Source organism: Microdochium trichocladiopsis (assembly GCF_020744255.1).
Source record: "Microdochium trichocladiopsis strain MPI-CAGE-CH-0230 chromosome Unknown B0I36scaffold_10, whole genome shotgun sequence".
NCBI lineage: Eukaryota > Fungi > Ascomycota > Sordariomycetes > Xylariales > Microdochiaceae > Microdochium > Microdochium trichocladiopsis.
Genome location: NW_025763553.1, coordinates 2,356,604 through 2,374,297, shown reverse-complemented (window position 1 = coordinate 2,374,297; position 17,694 = coordinate 2,356,604). Strand labels below are relative to the sequence as shown.

Sequence of the window (17,694 nt, the reverse complement as noted above, 5' to 3'; positions counted from 1 at the left end):
GTACGCTTGAGTATGTCCAGGGTTTTACGGGGTCCCTAAGTACCTGGTACTTAGAGGAGGTACAGCCTACTCTGTTTGCGCCGCGGAAACTGGCGGCATACACCAACCGGATTTGGCGTCACCAACAGCAACTTCTCTCGTTTTTCTGTATGCTTTAGGCAAAGATAATAGGCGAAAGCGACAGCTGAGTAAATAAGTGAGGGGTGCCGGTATGAGTGCCTCAGGCCACAACCACGTATACAGCCAATCAGGAATCAAAGGTGACATCTTGGGGCAGATCAAGCAGTCAGGGAGGCTCCAACAATATTTATCATATCGCACCAAGCCACCCACCCATGGTCGTCGTGAATCCGATGAGTTTCGTCGAGAAGGCCGCTGAGCGGACCCAGGCGCCATGGCCGTCGAGCGTCTGCCCGCACTGCCCCGCCTGTTCATCCCAGATCTTGGTAGAGAGTGCCTTCAGGGTGGATCATCGGTGGTCCCGGAGGGGGCTGAGATGTAGGGGGCCCGAGTAGTGGGGTAGTCTGTCTGTTCTCGTCCCTCCTTCTGTAATTGCATTGGCGGTTGCAAGAAATATATATACCCCTGAATGTTTAATATTTGGATTCGACAGAGCGGGCAAGAGGAGAAGAAGAAGGAGGAAGGGTGGAAGTGGAGACGGAGGGCGAGACAGCGGTAGAGATTCGAAGCGGTCGAAGGACGACATAGCACTTGGCGGGGCAGTAGCCGATAATCATCTCGGTATTGTTAATCACATGCATTGAATAGTGACTATGAAATCGATTATCAATCTTTGGCGATAAGACTATAAAAGCTGAAGGCCTGTACCAATGACTTGTAAGAAATTGATCATGGCGTCATAAGAACGTCCACAGTCTTCAGAAACCCGGCGAATACAGAGGAAAGTCGCGACAATGACAATAAAATCGTGAGAAAAGCCCGTTCATTACAGCTTCTGCCCGTGGCGGTGATGCTCATAAGGCGGAGGAGCTTCTTCTCGCCGACCCCGGCCCGACGATGAATACCGAGTCCTCTGCGCCGAAGACCACTGCACAAACCTCTCCCTGATGCCGGAAATCAGGTCCATGAGCCAATCCCAGAAGGAGCCAAAACAGGACTGAAAGCAGCCCAGGAGATCCTCCCAGGGAACGAAGTAAACCATCGCGGCGGTCGCGGCGCCAAGAAGTAGCGCAGGACCAGCGGCGGTGGCGACGGCAGTGGTGGTCGAGTAGGAGGCGGATCCGGCAAGCAAACCAAAGCCGTAGCTTCCGGACACGGTAATGGTGGTGGTACTGAAGGCGACGCCGAGCTTGGTCGTCGTCACGCAGGCGCCGAGCAGGCCCGCGACGGGGCCTCGCCACTCCTTCCACCATTCGCCCAGCATGTTGGTGTTCCTCATGGTGTTGAAGTGTTCCCTCATTCCGTTGGCTCGCTGGTTCCACGCGGTGCGGAGGGATTTCTCGAGCATGTCTAGCTCGGGGCGGATCTTGACGTTCTCACCTAGGTAGACCTTGTGTTGACCGTGAGCCATACCCCATTGATCCAGTCGGACGCCTCCAAAGGTGGAGGCACCGTCAAGGAAGAGTTCTGCTTTTTGGTGCTGCATGCTGTTCCGCTTTGAGTCCGAAGCTTGCTTCGATCTCGGGCTTGCACAAAGAATCTTCAAGCTTTCGAGGTTGCTGTCCGATGAGTCGACATCGAAGCCAAGGTTCCGGATGTACCGGCTCGCAACAATGATAAGGTTGGTGGGACGGTCTTCCATTGTGATTCGATCAAGTGTGTATTGGAGGTCAGGGGCTGTCGTGACCTCGATGGCACCCTTGCCTACATCGCGTCAATAACACACAGCTCAGTGTCTGAATCATATGAAGTGTGAGGAGCGAATAGACGTGGAGCTTACCCTGCCAGAACTTCCACCATCGAGGCTCACACTTGCTGTCCAAGGGGTCGAACGTTCTGCTGCGAACCACAGCGACGCCGGTGATCTCCGCATTCTTGCGTTCTGCCGAAACCACTCGGTGCATGTCCTTCAGTTCATTGTTGTTGGTGGGTAGAAATGGCATCTCTTCTGTAGTTTGAATTGACGCTGGATGAACGAAGAATGATAATTGAAAACCAAAATGGAAGCAAGAGCACAGTGGAGGAGGTCAGAGACTCGGGGATGACCAGATGTCAGTCCAACTAGGCAGGCATGCCGGAAATGTCACATCTTTTATGTCCATGCTGACAATTTGTGTCCATCGTTGGGCCTGTCGGGAGGCTCTAACGTGGTAACCTCTCGGTTGTGAGACCAATCCAATGCCAATTTCATTGGCCGCCGGTGAGAAGACAACAGGTGCAGATCAACGCCCCGCGCCGCACAATATGCACGGGCATTTACCATCTACCAATAAGCAGAAGCTCCGACGGATGAGTGCAGGCCGCTCCATGCATGACCTTCTGGAGTGCCCAATGAAGCACCAGGACTTGAATCTCGTGAGGGTCTCATGCAAAGGCATTTAATTTTGACGAATCGCATCACTACAATGAAGCACAGATCAGGGCGACTGCAGACGAGCTTCTAGTAGCCACAGCCTCCACTTGTGAGCAGCAATAGGTATGCAAAGCCTGTCCGACGCCCCATGCATGTTCAACCAGTTGGAAGTAGCGCCAACGGTCACCATACCAAGGTACTACGGATACTTGAAGTTCATCTCCCGCAGTATAATTAGCAGTCGTCAAGCAGCTTTACTTTCACTTTCAAGGTCCATGCGCTGCTCGCGAGAGCTTTTGAACTTCTCCAGAAACGCGCACATTGCCCTTCAAGACAATGCTGAAGGGACCGGACGTTGATTTCCCTACGGGAACGCCCTTGCAGCCTTCAAGTCCGCCTTCCGATGCGGATTGGGAGAGCAGAAAGCAAGTCATCAAGAAGATTGACGCGCCATTGCCGCCTCGAAGTCAGCCTACCGATGCGGACTGGGAGAGCAGAAAGCAAGTTATCAAGCAGATTTACATCACCGAAAGCCGCACCCTTGACTACTTGGTGGAAGAAATGAAGGAAAGAGGATTTGACCAAACGTGAGTTATGGCAATGCGCCGTGATTCAGCTCCTGTTTGTCTAACCACATCGTACCGCAGCGAAAAGCAATTTCGGAAACGTCTCGCTCACTGGAATTTGAAGAAGAACAACACCTCAAGCGGCCGAGCAACGGATCCTTCTGGATCAGGAAAGCGCACGCGTAGGGATGCGGGTACCACGAGACCCAAGGCCAGCTCCGACAGGAAGAGCGAGCCACTCACAGCCCTGCAAATGAAAATATTCTTGGTCCTCTTTCCAATGCGCATCGAGCTGGACGATCTTGGGAGTCTACTGCTATCCGCGGATACGGCCATGCGATTCTACCTGGCGTGCAGAGAATCCACATGGATATGGGATATTCGTGAGCCAACAGGCTCACGGGAGCAGACGGACGTTCTACAGATCTGGCCAGCGCTCGAAGACATCTGCCAAGACATACAGACACTCTACCAGTCTGAGCTGTGGAATCGTCTCCAGCGCCGGTTCCGAGATCTACTTGCCTACTCGCAACAAGTCTTTGGCCGTCGCCCGAGCGACCGAAACTTGGTTCTCTGCTTCAGCAGGATCTGTCTACTGCTATCGGAGATTCGTGATCCTACTGAGACCACAGATTCAAACCCGAAGCGACTGCCTACTTTCCTCGTCTTGCGCTGCTTCCTCATTGGTCTCTGTCAGAGTATGTGGCAGCAACCGCAACAAGACCATCTCCTACCAATCATCAAAGCGCTGTTGGCCATCTTGCAAGGGTCGCCCATGGAGTTCAAGGGGATGCTCGCCAGGCTTTACCGCAAAGTCATGAGGATGGTGCAGGATTCATTGGGCCGTGACCATCTCGTCACGCTCACTCTGTCCGCCAGCCTCGACAAACAACTCGGAAACATAATCTATGCACAAAGCCAAGGCAAGGAGCGACCCTCATTTGATCGAGCCGCTTTGATCAAATTGGTCATCAAAACTGAACTCCAGCACCACACCCAGGAAACATCGGGACAATTCCAGCGCCTCCTTCTCGTGCAAGAGATTCTCAATGCTCTGACGACCGGGGACAGATACCCAGGGGACGTCCAGCACGTAGCGATGATCCTACGCTCCATGGCCCTCCTCTCCTTCCGGAACGCCACATCCCCGCTCGTGCGACTACGCGCAGCCCGCGCCGCGGCGCGCAGCAGTGAAGTCATCGCCAAGATGTACCTGGGCGTGCCCGGGAACGACGACTACTCGCGACGCACAAGCATCGTGTACCTCGACACCGCCATCACCACACTACTCGCGCAAAACGGGTGTGAAATCACCGCGTTGCATGTGACGAAGGTCCATTGCAAGTGGCTCAAGGAGTACAACCGGAACAATGGCCGAGCGGACCCGGAGACCAGGGAGGAGTTTGAGAGGCGGGCTGAGGAGGCCGAGGCGCGGAAGAGGAGCATCGTCAGGCGCATACCGGTGGACACAGAGGCTCCGGCGCGGGTTCCGCGTGCGAGGGGGAAGTTGAAGGCAACGACGAAATCGGAATCGACTAAACGGCTTCGTAAGGAGAATAGAAACGAGAAGAAGATGTTTGCGTCGTTCCTCCTGGAGATAGCGCGCTGGGAGAGTTTCAACACAGGTTCGAAGTAGATACTGGGGCTTGGCGGGACTGGTCCTTGGCTCTCACATTGCTTCTATTGAGTACCGTAATCATCACTTTTGTCTCGCACAATAGAGTCATTGGGATCGCAAGTCGAACGATCAGTCACATGCTGAAGGCGAGGGAGAGTAAATGTAACGCAGCAGAAGAAAAGGGGAATATCGGTTTTGAAAAATAAGCCGCGCAAACTCAAAAAGATACCCAGAACCCACTGAATGCACATGTCCTTTTCCCTTTCTCTTTCACCTCCCTCCTCGCAGATATTCCGTCTCGCGCCCCTCAAAGGCACGGAGGCGTAACGCACCATCATATCCCGTCAATTACAAATATACTAAAAAATAACATTATGACTCCCGTAAGATGTGCATCTATCCAGAGTGAGGGTGAGGGCATTGCCTCGCCAGGGCTCTCACAGAGTCGAGCAGACCGTCGATGAGGTCGATGTACCGGATCGGCTGCTTGGCCATTTCGCGCCGACCATGCTCGACGAGGATATTCCCATCGAATTCGACCTCGATCTCGTGCTCCTTGGCGGATGCCCTTCCGGGTGTGGTGTACGTGACTTGTGTCAGATCCACCTGGTAGAAGCCGTGCGTGTAGCTAAGTCGGTTCTTGTTCCGGTTGGGCGCCTTGTCGCGGTTCGGCAAGTGGTTGGCCTCAATCTCTTCGACCGGGCCATCCCACTCCCATTCCAGGTTGACGCTGATGCGAGCGTCCAAGGGAGTGTTCGGCATCCAGATTTGCCAATCTGCCAGGCGGGCCTTGGCAATCTTGGCGAGCACGTTGCCCTTGTCGTCGCGGCTGATGCGCACTCTGGGCAGCTTGCTTCCTTCCAGCAGTTTCCGCAGCGCAAAGGGAAGTCGCGGGTGTAAATCTGGTGGCAAATCATAAGAGGAGTCGATCTCCTTCCGCCGGGTGTATCCTATGGGTACGCAAGGATTGGGCACGTTTGGTGCGCACCGTGGAAGGGGCCAATCCATCACCATCCCAGCCTGGTACCTGGTATCGACCCGAAGCGGGACTCTCATTCTCCGAAGCCAGCCAGTTATACGACAGGGCAACGTATTGCCGCTCCAGCAGACAATTGATGGATTTGCGGATGAGCCGCAGGCCTTTTGGTTGCAAACATTCGAGGCTCGTAATGAACGAGAGGAGCCTGTGGTGCTCCTGCTGGTTTTGGTCATGGACTATTCTCGCAAGCTGCGTCGCAACGGAAGCACCGTAGGTCTCACGAAGCTGGAGCAGCGTCTGGTTCTTGTCGTCGTCGTCGTTTGTCATTTCGCTTTTTATCTCTAGCAGAAGATTTCTGAAGGTCATTTTTGTCAACAGTAGCGGGAAAGTTCCAGATAGTGTCCGAGGCCATTGTCGGAACTGTGGCGGTTTGTCGATCAGTTAGATTGGCTGACACCAACAAATGGGGACCAAAGGGTTTCCTTGGATATACATATGTATGGGTGTGCGGCTGAACCATCGGGCGCGACGCTGGCCACCCACCCAACTGGCATGGAAAGGTTGCGGCATGGCATGGCACCACCTTTCCATGCCAAGGCAGACTCATACAGCCCTGGGACAAGTGCAGGCTGACGCCATGAGCATGTCGACTGCCCCCTCTGACAGCGAACCATCCAATGAACGGACGGCCATGTCGTGCTACCTAGGTAGCCGGCACTCGGGAAGAGCCAATCACAGAAGCACACGTGCTCGGCCAATCAGAGCGCGCATTCTGGCTGGGTCGGCATTCAGGGGTTCTCATTTCGTTTTCTCACCATGAATGACAATCACGTTTTAATAACCCTCCATGAACCACATATGACCTAGGGTCTGCCTTGCGAGCACATACCACAAAAGCACGTGGAGAGTTGTGTTCATCATGACAGTCGACCTTGGCCTCCCAGCGGACCTGCACGAGCGGGCTGTGCGTCAGTTTGATGCTCTCCATGCAGAGGGCAGGCTGCTGTACAGCGAAACTAAGCCTGAGATAGTCACTCATAACGGCTTCACTGTAAGTCAAAGATAGACAAAACAACGGTATTTCCGTTGGTGCACCATCACGATGTACTAGGCCCACTGACACACGCAACACCCAGTTCGAGTTCCGCATCTGCCCGATCCTCAATGGCAAGCAGATCCTCAGCAAGGACGCCCCCGAGCGGTCTGGCAAGGGCGGGCCCTTCATCAACCCGGACCCGACCTTCGTCGTGACACACATTGGCAACACGCACACCCTGCTCCTGAACCTGCGGTGCATCTACAGGCCCATGTATGTGCTGCACACGCGCTTGTTCGCCCCGCAGACTGACGACCTCGACGTCACCGATGTGTCCGCGGCGTGGGACATTATGGGCAACCTGGCGAAGTCGGCGGGCCCGCAGATGATGATTTACAACTGTGGCGTGGATGCCGGGTCGTCACAGGGCCACAAGCATGTGCAGATCTTCGAGTGCAGCTCCAGCATAGAGCTGCTCCCTTCTCGAGCAGAGTCCACGACGGGTAAGCATAGCCACTCCAACTTTCAAGGCTGGTCGAGGAAATTGGCATACTGAATCTTCTCCATCTCAGAGATTGCAACCGACATACCCAGCGTGCCCTACGAGCACTTTGTCCTGCGCCTGCCAGCATCCGCCACCGCAGCACAAGTCCACTCCTCACTGCAACGGCTCGTCGATACAGCCCGCGAGAGACGCGGTCCACACGGACAGTGGTCAGACTACAACGTCGTGCTCACAGCGGACTGGGTCTGTGTAATCCCGCGCCGCCACGCCGTGATGGGTACGACGGGCGCAAACGGCGCGGGCATCGTGGGCCTGTGCTGGGTGCGCGACCAGGCGGAGCGGGACAGCTGGGATGAGCTGGGGCTCACGCGACATCTGGCATATCTTGCTGTCGAGAAGAAAGTTTTGTAATCTTTGGGACTTTTGGACCATTCCATGGATAGAATAAGCACAATAGTAGAGATAGAAGTTTGCAAGATAAAGATATCGCTTTCTAGTATGTCTGTCGACGTGTCGTAAAAGCACCTTCTTTTCCTCCCGAATTTCCCAGTCCGCAGTTCTAGACACCCTCGCAAGGACCAATCTGCTTGGGCTCGCTCCCATCGGTGACGCCCTCAAACGCCAAACACTTGTCCTTGACGCCAGACATGCTCACACCCTGGACGACCGCAGTGTCGCCCATGTTCGGGTTGATCCCGACCAGCAGCTTGCCGTCGGTCGCGCTGCCGCCGACGACCTGAACGTGCCGGGCGGGCATGCTCTTGCAGTTGCCGCAGCTGCGGTATAGCTTGCCAAAGTCGGACACGGTGAAGTCCTCGATGACGACGGTGCCGCCGCCGTTGTGCTGCACGACCTTGTCCTCGGCGCTGCGCGCGCCGCCGCCCTTGATGTGCGTCGTCTCGCCGGCGTCCTGCGTCTTGATGCTGAACGCGTCCTCGCAGACGGCGTCCCACCAGACGTTGGTCAGCGTGCACCCGCCCTGGCAGTGGACGCCTTCAATCTGATTGGGACCTGTCACGCGGTTGATTCTGTGTTAGTCTCAAACTTCCTTCTCGTGGAGAGACAGCAGCAGCCGAATCTGAACGTGTAGGATGTGAACGTACCGATAATGACATTGGACAGCGAGGCTCCCTTCTCAAGGATGAACACGGCGTCCGAAGAGCCGCCTTCTTCCTGCCCCGTGCACGATACGCCGCGATCAAACATGACGTTGCCGCCGTCAAAGCTCTCCCCGGCCGCAATGGTCATGACTTTGGCCAGCACACTGCTCCCCGCGGGGCTGGGCTGCTGTCGCCGGGCTAGGTTGCGCGCGACCTGAGCGGCCCGGGGCGCGGCGGTGATCTGCGGTGGGGCCGGACTGGCATTGGCGCATGACGAGGTGAGCAGCGCCGAGGTGGCGGCGGCGAGGAGAAGGGTGTACTGCATGGTGGGCGGCTTTCGTGAGTATGTCAAAGGCTGCTAGATTACACTGACAGTGATGTGTTGCAATAGGCATAGATAGAGGTCCGCCAGGCTGAGTCAAGGAAACGACGCCCAACCCTTTTTATAATACTTTTGGGTCTCGAGAACTTGTTGGTCGTGACGAACCCTGTCGTATCCCTATGGAGGATGTCCACCGAGATGAGCCTCATCTTGACAGCCGTGACCTGTATGAGCAGGCGGGAGACACCCTGGTCAAGCCCACCGCGGCTGTGTCACCCTGTGCTTGGCAATGTCACGTTTAGACTATGTCCCACCGAGCCAAGCTTATCCCCGGCGATCTGCACTGCCGCCTGCCCACTTGCGTTATTCTGCCAGGGTCCGAAACGTTTCACGCAAAGGGGCTACTCCACGCAAAAGCAAACGGACGAAACGACAGCAGTGGGCCGGCGAGCTACTGATGAACATTCTGCGTTGTTTCTGCCATTGGAATCGTCCGATCCCGACAATCACCTGATACTCTTGGCCGATACCTAGACTAATTCAACCTACGCATTGATCGTGAAAAGGCCCTATCTGCTTGTCTATTTGCCGGTTGGGACAAGAATTGACCATTTGCCCACCAAGGGCGGAAGGGTTGCCTTGAGCGCGGCCCTTGTGCGCGACCTTGCAGCTGCTTTGGCAACTCCCTCCCCACGAAACGTTTTGTTCTATACCCAGACGCCTTAGCTCACAGGTCATCCTTTCCGTGTAAAAGACCACATCGGAATAGTCCAAGGCTGCAACGAAGCCTGCGGGGGGGGGGGGGGGGGGGGTAGGAAAAGTTTTACAGCAAAGAGGTGCACACATATAGATCACTTCGAGGCGCCGTTGACCGTGCTTGCAAGGAGCAGAAAGGATAGATAGACTCGCGAACGAGCCAAGCCTGACTATTGTCGGCCTTGGTAGGCTTCCTGGCGCTAGGCAGTGATAGTTGTAGTGGCTGCCGCGTTGGAGGGAGAGAGAAATGTGCGTAGCTGATTGGACATGCCCCTCTCCTCATTCTCAGTGGATTTTGACCTCAACCTCCGCCACACCATCTCGGCTTTCCGACTCCTCAACTAATCTCAAGACCCCAACATGGCGGACCCCTTTTCGATCGTAGGCGGCGTTATAGGCATCCTGTCCTCGCTTGCATCATTGTCCACGAAAATCAACGACCTCCGGAGAGATGTGCGGGGAGCAAGGGCTGAGATCCGAGAGCTGGCGGACGAGGCCAGCGATCTCTCACTCGTGCTTGGTCACCTCAAAGTCGCGAAAGAGCAAGGCACGGTGGCGTCCAGCCTCGAGAGCGATCTGGGAACGGTCTTGCAACGCCTCAGCGAGACCGTCTTGGAGACAGCATATGAAGGGTCGACACTAGCTGATTTGAGCGAGACGCTCGAAGTTGAACCGCTACTGGACGTGCCATCAGCAAACGATACCCAGGCCAGGCCAGAAATGTTCAATGGTCGAGCGACAAACGAATCAGCATACAGCCAAGATGATTCAGTGCCTGACACTGATGCTTCCAGCATATCAGCCAGCCCAAAGATTGCAGATGAATGGGCCCAGCCCAAGACAGAACCGAGCCACGTACACCAGATTCAGCACGGCTGTATTAAATATGCTACTCAGTTTGTGTTGGCTAGTCGGGATCGTCGATTCGCCGCATGCTTTGGAAAGTCTGCCGACGATCACTATGGTGTCCTCAGCCGGGGTCTCGTCGCTCACCCTTGGTCTCAGCTGTGCCTGGAGCTGCATGGCAAAGAGTTTGACCCGCCGCCAGAAAGCGCTGGTAATGACTACGATTACAGAAAAACAAGAGAATCTGCTGTTTGCCTCTAGTTGGCTGATTTCTCTGAGACCTCTGTCGCTGAAGCTTCAGTACTCTGACTCTTCGGGTCAGGCAGCCGTCGCCACTCAATTGCCCAGCTAACGATCGCAGCAAGGGCTGGAGTAGCAAGGCCCACCCAGAAGACCTTTCTCAAAGCAGAATTGAATGCGTCAATGACCGCATCCATCAGCTGTGGGGGAACAATCTCCCTGAATCCCCTCCCACCGGCCTCCACTACGGCTGCAGCATCGATTCCCTGGATCTCGCCCAGACTTCGCAGAAGCCCATCAGTGAAGATGTTCTGCCCGACGCTAGGAGCCAGAGCGCCTCCAAGCATCTGGACGAACATGACCATGACAAGGCCCGTCGGGATGTCTACCTTTTTGAGGACGACCTGGACCGCCAGAATCGGCATTTGGCTACACATCCCATAGCCAAACCCGGCCAAGATCTGGAACCCAATCCATTGTCCACGCTGACTATCGGGGCGGATGAGTTGAAACAGACCACCTCCCGCGGCCAGGACAGGGGCGCCGATCCACATTAACGGTACATAGTGCCCAAACGTGGAGGAGAACCAGCCAGCGCAGATGGTGCCGAGGCTGTTGGACACAATCGACGGAAGTAGATTGATACCCGACTCTCTAGCAGTGGTATTCCTGACCGACTGGAAGTATATGGGCCAAAAGTATGACTGGAGTACTATGGCCACCTGGACAAGCATCATGAAGCCGCATGACGCAGATACTGTACGACTTCGGAAGATGTGAAGAGGAACAGTAGCGCTAAGACAGTATTAGCAAACATGTCGGGTGTTGCTTATGCAAGTGTGGATCAAATGAAACTAACCTTTCTTTACCTCGGACTTGCAAGCCCAAGAAGGAGGCCATAAGCAAACCGAATCCGATCAAGCAGCCAAACACCCTCGGGTCAGACCATGGATAAACGATGCCACCCCATTGCAGAGCCAGGTTCAAGCATGATGTTGCGCCAAGAAGTATAGTAGCGCCCGGAATGTCGAGTTGGCGTATCTTCTGTTGCCATGGCAGTCCTCCTTGTACTGCGGGCGGAGGGTTCCTCAAGGTGAACCAAATTAGAGCCAGCCCGACAGCTCCAAAAGCTGGGAACCTTTTATTTAGCTGGCGATCATTTGGGAAGAGAAGGTGTTTCTTGATCGACAGACTTACGGAGATTAATCCAAAACACAAAGCGCCAAGTGAGCACCGCGCTATCCGTTATAGCACCACCGACGAGTGGCCCTACTGCAGATCCAATGCTGAACATGCCCATGATGAAGGGTGATAGTTTCGCCTGCATTTTCAGAGCGACGCAGTATGACAGAATAGTTGTCGTTCCGCTCACCAGACCAGCAGCGCCCATGCCAGAAACTGCTCTCCCAATTATAAGCGTCATCGAGTTCGGTGCAACTGCCGAGATGACGGAGCCGAGTTCGAAGACGACCAGCGAAATGCAGTATACCCACTTGATGTTGTAGAATGCATAGAAGCGGCCGCAGGTCGGTAGCAGTGCCATTTGCGCGATCAAGTAGGAAGAGCCATACCAGCCAATGTCGTTCAAACTTTGGAAGTCGCTGGTGATCTGCGGTATCGCGGTCGCTTGAGTAGAAAGAATTCAGTATACTGCTCCTCATTCCTTTAGACTAGGGCGAACACACGAACCTAGGATGGTATTGTCGAGTGCTAGCACGAAGCAAACGGACATGAAGGCCAGGGTCAACGTGGCGAGAGCCCACCCATGCATGTGCCCCGTTGCACGCTGCTCTCCATTCTGCTGGTTGTCGTTCTCGCCTGCAGGGACTTCGGCAGGACCAGAAGTCTTGGCTGCAATGCTCGCCATGCTTGTGGATTAGGGAGGTTTTGCGACCACAAGACCTGTTGAAGCCGGACGCGATGAATCAAGGTTTTGGCAACTGACGTAAAGTCGGGGACAGAGTCTACCATGGGAATTTAGGACACGGCAACAAATATAAAGATGATTGCGGGGAGGGGGGCTGCCAAAGGCCTGACCGGCTGAAGTTCTGAAGAAAACGTGTTGGCTCACAATGATCCCCTTGATCAGGTGTTAATCAGGTGTGGGCCCTGAAGGGTATCGCTGGTGGTGGACGACTGCACTTGAATGTGGAGATAGGTTCGACCAGTCCGATGGATTAACGTGCCACGCGCCTGCGGGCCAAGCCCGTGCTGCACGGTAATCTCCACCCCCGGGGAGGCATCCGCGGGGCTTCTGCCGCGGTTGGTTGCATCTTGAGCAGTCCCCTGGTCGAAAGCCTAGTACCCCAGACAAGGACCAGGTCGATTGCCAGATGGATAAGTACGGTGTGATCAGACTGTACATAGTAGTCACACGAGGTGTTGGTCTGCTTATATTCAGCCTAATCTATTTACCCACATCAACCCTGGCGTTGCCTGGGCTGGAGACGTTCTAACCGTCGTCGTTTGTCTTCTCAGCATTAAGCTATGTCAGCTGAACCTGCTCTAATGCAGTATAAGCGATACAGTTGCGGGAGTGGTTCCGATCCTCTGGAGCCGTCACCCTATGTATATGTTTGGCCGTTTGTGGTTATTCAACCTTGAGGCTCTGACATGATGGTATCTCTAGCTGTGTGGGACTTGCAACCAGGGCCAGTGGGACTAGTGCAACCGTGTAGAAGTTCCAACAACCAACTGCATATGCGAAAAGGGGGTGGGGGGCTCTCGGCCGAGTCACCGAAAAGCAAAGGTAACGTGAAGCAATGATTGGAGAAGTTGCGCCCGCCTGCCATTTCCTCGTCTCTAGGAAAAATACGATTCGCGATGGTGACGAGTCGCCAGCGATGCCCCTGTTGCATTCCATCGCTGGGGTGGAGCTGACACCATCACCTCATTTCCGGCTCCAGATGCTTCTACACACAGGAGTATATTACCTCGGCCGTATTCAAAAGACTTAGGGAGGTCTGGAGGCCCTCGCATTTGACGGAATATCTGGCGTATCGCCCGGCCTGGCTCTGCAGATACATATCTTGATTACCGAGGATCAAAGAGGTCCCATGGCCAACATCCAATTAGTATTAAGTAAGCTTCAAGGGAAGTCTGGTCTAAATATGACTCTTTGACGTATCCAGCAGAGACGAGCGGGTGACGGGGGAGGAGGGAGGAGGGTTTTAGCAGTGCCTACACAGCCAGCAGGCAACCTATACTTAGGCGGTATAGGAACTGTCTAATGGAGTGGTCCAATGGATGAATCTGATCGGGTCAAGCACTGATGACTTGGCACAGCACTATCAAGGGCAAAGCTGCCCATATGAAAGGCGCTTCCGCTCAGTGACGGCATAACATGTGGCCAATGGAGGCGCAAGAGGCCGGTCAGACAATGCACCGCCTTGCAAAATATTTCAAGGATCTTATTCTGATCAGTAGTCCATGCTCTCTTGACGTAATCTCTTTGCGCTTACTGGTCACTGGCTGGTGCTCGGGTCTTCTCCAAAAACGGCTTACGCTGTGATGCTGACGTTGGAGCTTCACCGAACTCTCCAAATGTGGACACGACGTCGCTACTCTGAATTTGCATATACGGAGACCCATATGGCGTACAGCGCAAGTGTGCATCTCCTTTTTGACCAGGGTGAAAAGCTACTCTAATTTACCCAGCCTCGAAGAGAGTGCTAGCTACTTTAGGAACGTCACCGTTGGCGGTTCAGACTTCATAGATTGATATCTTTACTTACCAGATATAGAACCAGATCAGCACTGCTGTGACTGCTACACCACATTATAGAAAGACGTAGTGAGTTGCTAGAGCACCAAATGATACTTGTGTAAGCATATCATGTATCATGGAAAACATCCCGTCTTAATCATGATGTGTTGTGCTTAGTAGCGTGTGGAGACTCGTTGGTCGAAGAGTCTGTGCCAGTCGGTTAGTTTTTCAGTCTTCTTTGTGTCTGCAAATCCGGTACAGCAATATGTGAAATTTTATGTGTGAAGTTGGATTAACCAGACGTACACAAATCTTACCCTGCAGCATAAATGCGATCGTGGTGCACTGTCTTCAGAGATCGGTCGCTTGATCAACAGGGTGAACTCTGTCATGCTCAGTTTGGCTCAGTCACACTATCTCAGGTCGTGCTCAGTCTGTCCTGCCAGCAAGGCATTTGGTGCAATCCAGATTCACTCGCGATCATCTGGGAGATCCTGCATCTGGAACTGAGACCAGTTCGTCTCTTGTAAAACATCTACCTCTTTGCTTTTCGAGCCCCCAAGAGGTCGCCCTCGACGGCGCACCTCTGTGAAGCCGTCTGGGCCAGTTTGCATTCTGCTTGATGTAGTTGGGGTGAGCCTGCCATCCGAGGAAGATCCAGGAGTATAGATCCGGATCTCGAAGTTCCTCGGTCTATACGAGTAGGCTTCTTTGACTCTCTCTCGCTCCTGGATTGCTAGGGGGCAGCGTCGATCCCAGGCCGTATGTTTGGCACCACAGTTGATACACTTCTTTGTACCGCTCTCCGACTTCTGAGGGCAGTTTTTCTCGCCTCCCTGGTGCATCAAAGCTGCGCAGTAGCCCCATCGTGCCGTCTTGTTGCAAAATCGCTATGTGCGCCCATAGCCAAAGCAAATGTAGCACTACTGGATCTGTAGTGACGCGTCAAAAGGCTCGCAGTCGAAAGTTTGGGCTTGGAAGATCACTCCTCTTTCACGCAACCTCTGGGCGGCTTCCACGTTGTCGACATGGAGGACCATGGTAGAGAAGGTGGCTCGCGTCCTCTCGCTTACCCTTCGTTTTGCGTGCGTGATACGTTCTGTGCTGTTATTCTGAAGGTGCGCAAGAAGCTCCTTGATATCGGTGACATCCTATAGGTTTCATATAAGCAGGCCTTTGACTATCACCCTGACCTCCCAGCGAGAGTATGTTGCGTCTTTTCCGAAGGCTGCTAGGCCCCAGTCTTGGGGGTCGTGGCGGCTCACTGCGTCCTTGAAGGTCACGAGGACGTCTCCGCTGAGAAGCCGTCTGGGCTTCGGTTTTGGCCTTGTTGATAGCGTCAATGATGTGGCTAGACGACCTGTTTTCGGCGCTTGGATCTGCCTTATCGTTTCTTACGACGACCTCTCGGGACCGCCTCTGAGGGACGACAACATTAGGCTTCCATACTACTGAGTGGGCAACTACCTCTCCAGGGACTTCGGCCCGGCTCTGGGGCTTGGCAGAAGGCTTGCTCACGTGTTTGAGGACTTCGTCGAGGGCTGCTTCAATGTCTTTAAACGAGAACGGGGTGTCGCTGTCTCCTCAAACGCAAGGGCCAGAGATCAGCCTAAGGAAAAGGCAACAGCTGCCAGCCTTAGATGAGGGTGACAGATACAGATGCTGTATAGTTTCGTTGCGGGAATCTCCTCCCGTAGCCTCTTCTGTATGCTCCTTGATCGCCGTCCTGGCTTTCGTTTATATCCGGTCTTCCCTTTTGTCTGATGGCGACATAAATGCTCTGTCTATTTGCGCCGACTTCCAAGCCCACCAACCCATGCCCTGTCATCAGTCACCTTTCCAGTCTTTCTCACTCCCAAGAAACAGCCTCTCCACGTGCTGTCTCCTTATGGCATAGTATTCTTGTAATTGGGGAAATAGAAACTCACTCGATCCCCGGGAATTGCGCTAGCCCCAGTTTCTCGGTAGTCACGGGTCTGGAACGGGCAACCGGAGTGAATTGTCTCGGCCACAGTGAATCTCTCGTAGACGGCACAGTCTACGACGGCGGCGCACCTTGCTCGCACTGGGTGGAGGATCCGGCGGCGCAGTTCTCGGGAGCGAGGGAGACCCCTGACAGGATCAAGGGGTGATGGCACCGATCAGTACCGGTTCGGTACATGCTTGAGAGCAGGGATGCGCGCCGTAGCGATCGGGAATACTCCATGCTTCGGGCAGGTTCCTGGGATAAGCGGCAATTGGACAGCAAGGAGCTATTTTCCACCCGGCAGGCTCCATTACCCCTGACTTGAAGAATCATTGCCTTCAATGGCCTTGGCCATGTGCTTGCGGGCTTGGCTGCTGTGCCACGCAATGTCACCCTATCTTGTCATGTTCCCAGGTATCCACTGCGCTTAAGCGATTGATGCTGGCGTCGTCTCGCACCCCGGATTTTGGACTCCGTTCCCTTGTTCGACTGCAACCCATGAGCACACGGTATAGGCCGGGATTGCGATGCCCACCATCCACGGCAGAGATCTTCATCTGGCTGTTTGAGATTCTTCGGACGGAGTGCAGGGTATGATTTACGGGATGAAGCGGCAATGTAACCTGATGATGGGGGGGGGGGGGGCACCGGAATACAGCAGCTCGGCTAGAGCACCATGATTTGAGTGCAGACTCAACCCGATGGTGGCAAGACCAATGCTGTAGGTAGCGGCCCAGAGCACACTATGTACGCAGCAGGATCGTGGGAACCTTGTAACGTGGTCTGCGAAGAGGCCATCCGGGGACAATCATGTCAGCCCATCTACTTACTAACCAGTCAGTCATCTGGCTTGAGTCAAGCTTGTGCGGGGCAGAGACAGGAACACGACGCTGCACAACACAAGACGACACAGGGGAATCCTAGGTTCTATTTGCGGCGAAATGAGGCTGCGGCGCCACTAAAAAGCGAAGCTGCAGGCAGGCAGGGTCCACACTTCCTCCCATTGCCTCGGTGGACTGGCTGTCTGTAGCAAGGTCACTGTGGCAGATTTCACCTTGTTCACTGTCGCGGCAAGAGATTCTGCATTATCGCCAAGGAGGCTGATCGGTTCCATATGAATGCCGGCGACTCCCCATCTCAGATTTGCCCAGCCCCCAGTGACATGGAGTCCTGCGACAGCCGGACAGTCACCCGCCACTGCCAGGCAATAAATACACGACCCTCTTATTTTCCTTGCAGAATGGGGCCCGGACGTCAGCGCCGCGCCGGCAGCCCCACCTCTCATCGACGCAAAACCGTCATACGCGCGGCCAGTTGATGGGGATGGGCGGGCGGGGACTAACTGCCCAAGTTGGTGGAGCATGGACCACGATACAGTCACCAAGCATCGAGTCGACGCACAGTCACAACCAGACGGGTAGCCGGACATTGTACAGAGCCTTGTTGACTTTTTGGTTTCGTCCATTTCGAGGATTGAATGACTCCCGCTCGAAGGGAAACAGAGTTCCCAGTGAGATTTTGCTTTGATGGAGTTGAGAATCCCCTCTTGGGATTGTTGCATAATTCTCGCAACTTGAGGCT

At 54.4% G+C, this 17,694-nt stretch overlaps 7 protein-coding genes across 7 annotated transcripts; 2 read left to right on the top strand and 5 right to left on the bottom strand.

Moving 5' to 3' along the window:
• Nucleotides 1-946: 946 nt before the first annotated feature.
• Nucleotides 947-2,063, bottom strand: B0I36DRAFT_367868 (uncharacterized protein; the record flags this gene model as incomplete). The annotated part of the gene is made up of 2 exons (XM_046159533.1): nt 947-1,824; nt 1,901-2,063. 2 exons carry the CDS (start codon nt 2,061-2,063, stop codon nt 947-949), a joined length of 1,041 nt encoding a protein of 346 aa, XP_046007659.1.
• Nucleotides 2,064-2,809: 746 nt separating this feature from the next.
• Nucleotides 2,810-4,675, top strand: B0I36DRAFT_367867 (uncharacterized protein; the record flags this gene model as incomplete). The annotated part of the gene is made up of 2 exons (XM_046159532.1): nt 2,810-3,060; nt 3,121-4,675. The coding sequence occupies 2 exons, from the start codon at nt 2,810-2,812 to the stop codon at nt 4,673-4,675; spliced, it is 1,806 nt and encodes a 601-aa protein (XP_046007658.1).
• Nucleotides 4,676-5,053: 378 nt separating this feature from the next.
• On the bottom strand, nt 5,054-5,963 carry B0I36DRAFT_367866 (CYTH-like domain-containing protein; the record flags this gene model as incomplete). The annotated part of the gene is made up of 2 exons (XM_046159531.1): nt 5,054-5,607; nt 5,669-5,963. The coding sequence occupies 2 exons, from the start codon at nt 5,961-5,963 to the stop codon at nt 5,054-5,056; spliced, it is 849 nt and encodes a 282-aa protein (XP_046007657.1).
• Nucleotides 5,964-6,487: 524 nt separating this feature from the next.
• On the top strand, nt 6,488-7,654 carry B0I36DRAFT_425111 (uncharacterized protein). The gene is made up of 3 exons (XM_046162309.1): nt 6,488-6,687; nt 6,773-7,175; nt 7,245-7,654. Exons 1-3 carry the CDS (start codon nt 6,556-6,558, stop codon nt 7,586-7,588), a joined length of 879 nt encoding a protein of 292 aa, XP_046007656.1. The 5' UTR covers nt 6,488-6,555; the 3' UTR covers nt 7,589-7,654.
• Nucleotides 7,655-7,736: 82 nt separating this feature from the next.
• B0I36DRAFT_251951 (pectate lyase-domain-containing protein) lies at nt 7,737-8,602 on the bottom strand (the record flags this gene model as incomplete). The annotated part of the gene is made up of 2 exons (XM_046150651.1): nt 7,737-8,188; nt 8,281-8,602. The coding sequence occupies 2 exons, from the start codon at nt 8,600-8,602 to the stop codon at nt 7,737-7,739; spliced, it is 774 nt and encodes a 257-aa protein (XP_046007655.1).
• Nucleotides 8,603-10,458: 1,856 nt separating this feature from the next.
• B0I36DRAFT_377298 (major facilitator superfamily domain-containing protein) lies at nt 10,459-12,308 on the bottom strand (the record flags this gene model as incomplete). Its single annotated transcript, XM_046160544.1, has 4 exons — nt 10,459-11,236; nt 11,301-11,571; nt 11,639-12,067; nt 12,131-12,308. The coding sequence occupies 4 exons, from the start codon at nt 12,306-12,308 to the stop codon at nt 10,459-10,461; spliced, it is 1,656 nt and encodes a 551-aa protein (XP_046007654.1).
• Nucleotides 12,309-13,035: 727 nt separating this feature from the next.
• B0I36DRAFT_354108 (uncharacterized protein) lies at nt 13,036-16,308 on the bottom strand (the record flags this gene model as incomplete). Its single annotated transcript, XM_046157273.1, has 7 exons — nt 13,036-13,102; nt 13,903-14,006; nt 14,465-14,532; nt 14,687-14,786; nt 15,221-15,298; nt 15,546-15,700; nt 16,203-16,308. The coding sequence occupies 7 exons, from the start codon at nt 16,306-16,308 to the stop codon at nt 13,036-13,038; spliced, it is 678 nt and encodes a 225-aa protein (XP_046007653.1).
• Between the last annotated feature and the right edge of the window lie 1,386 nt (nt 16,309-17,694).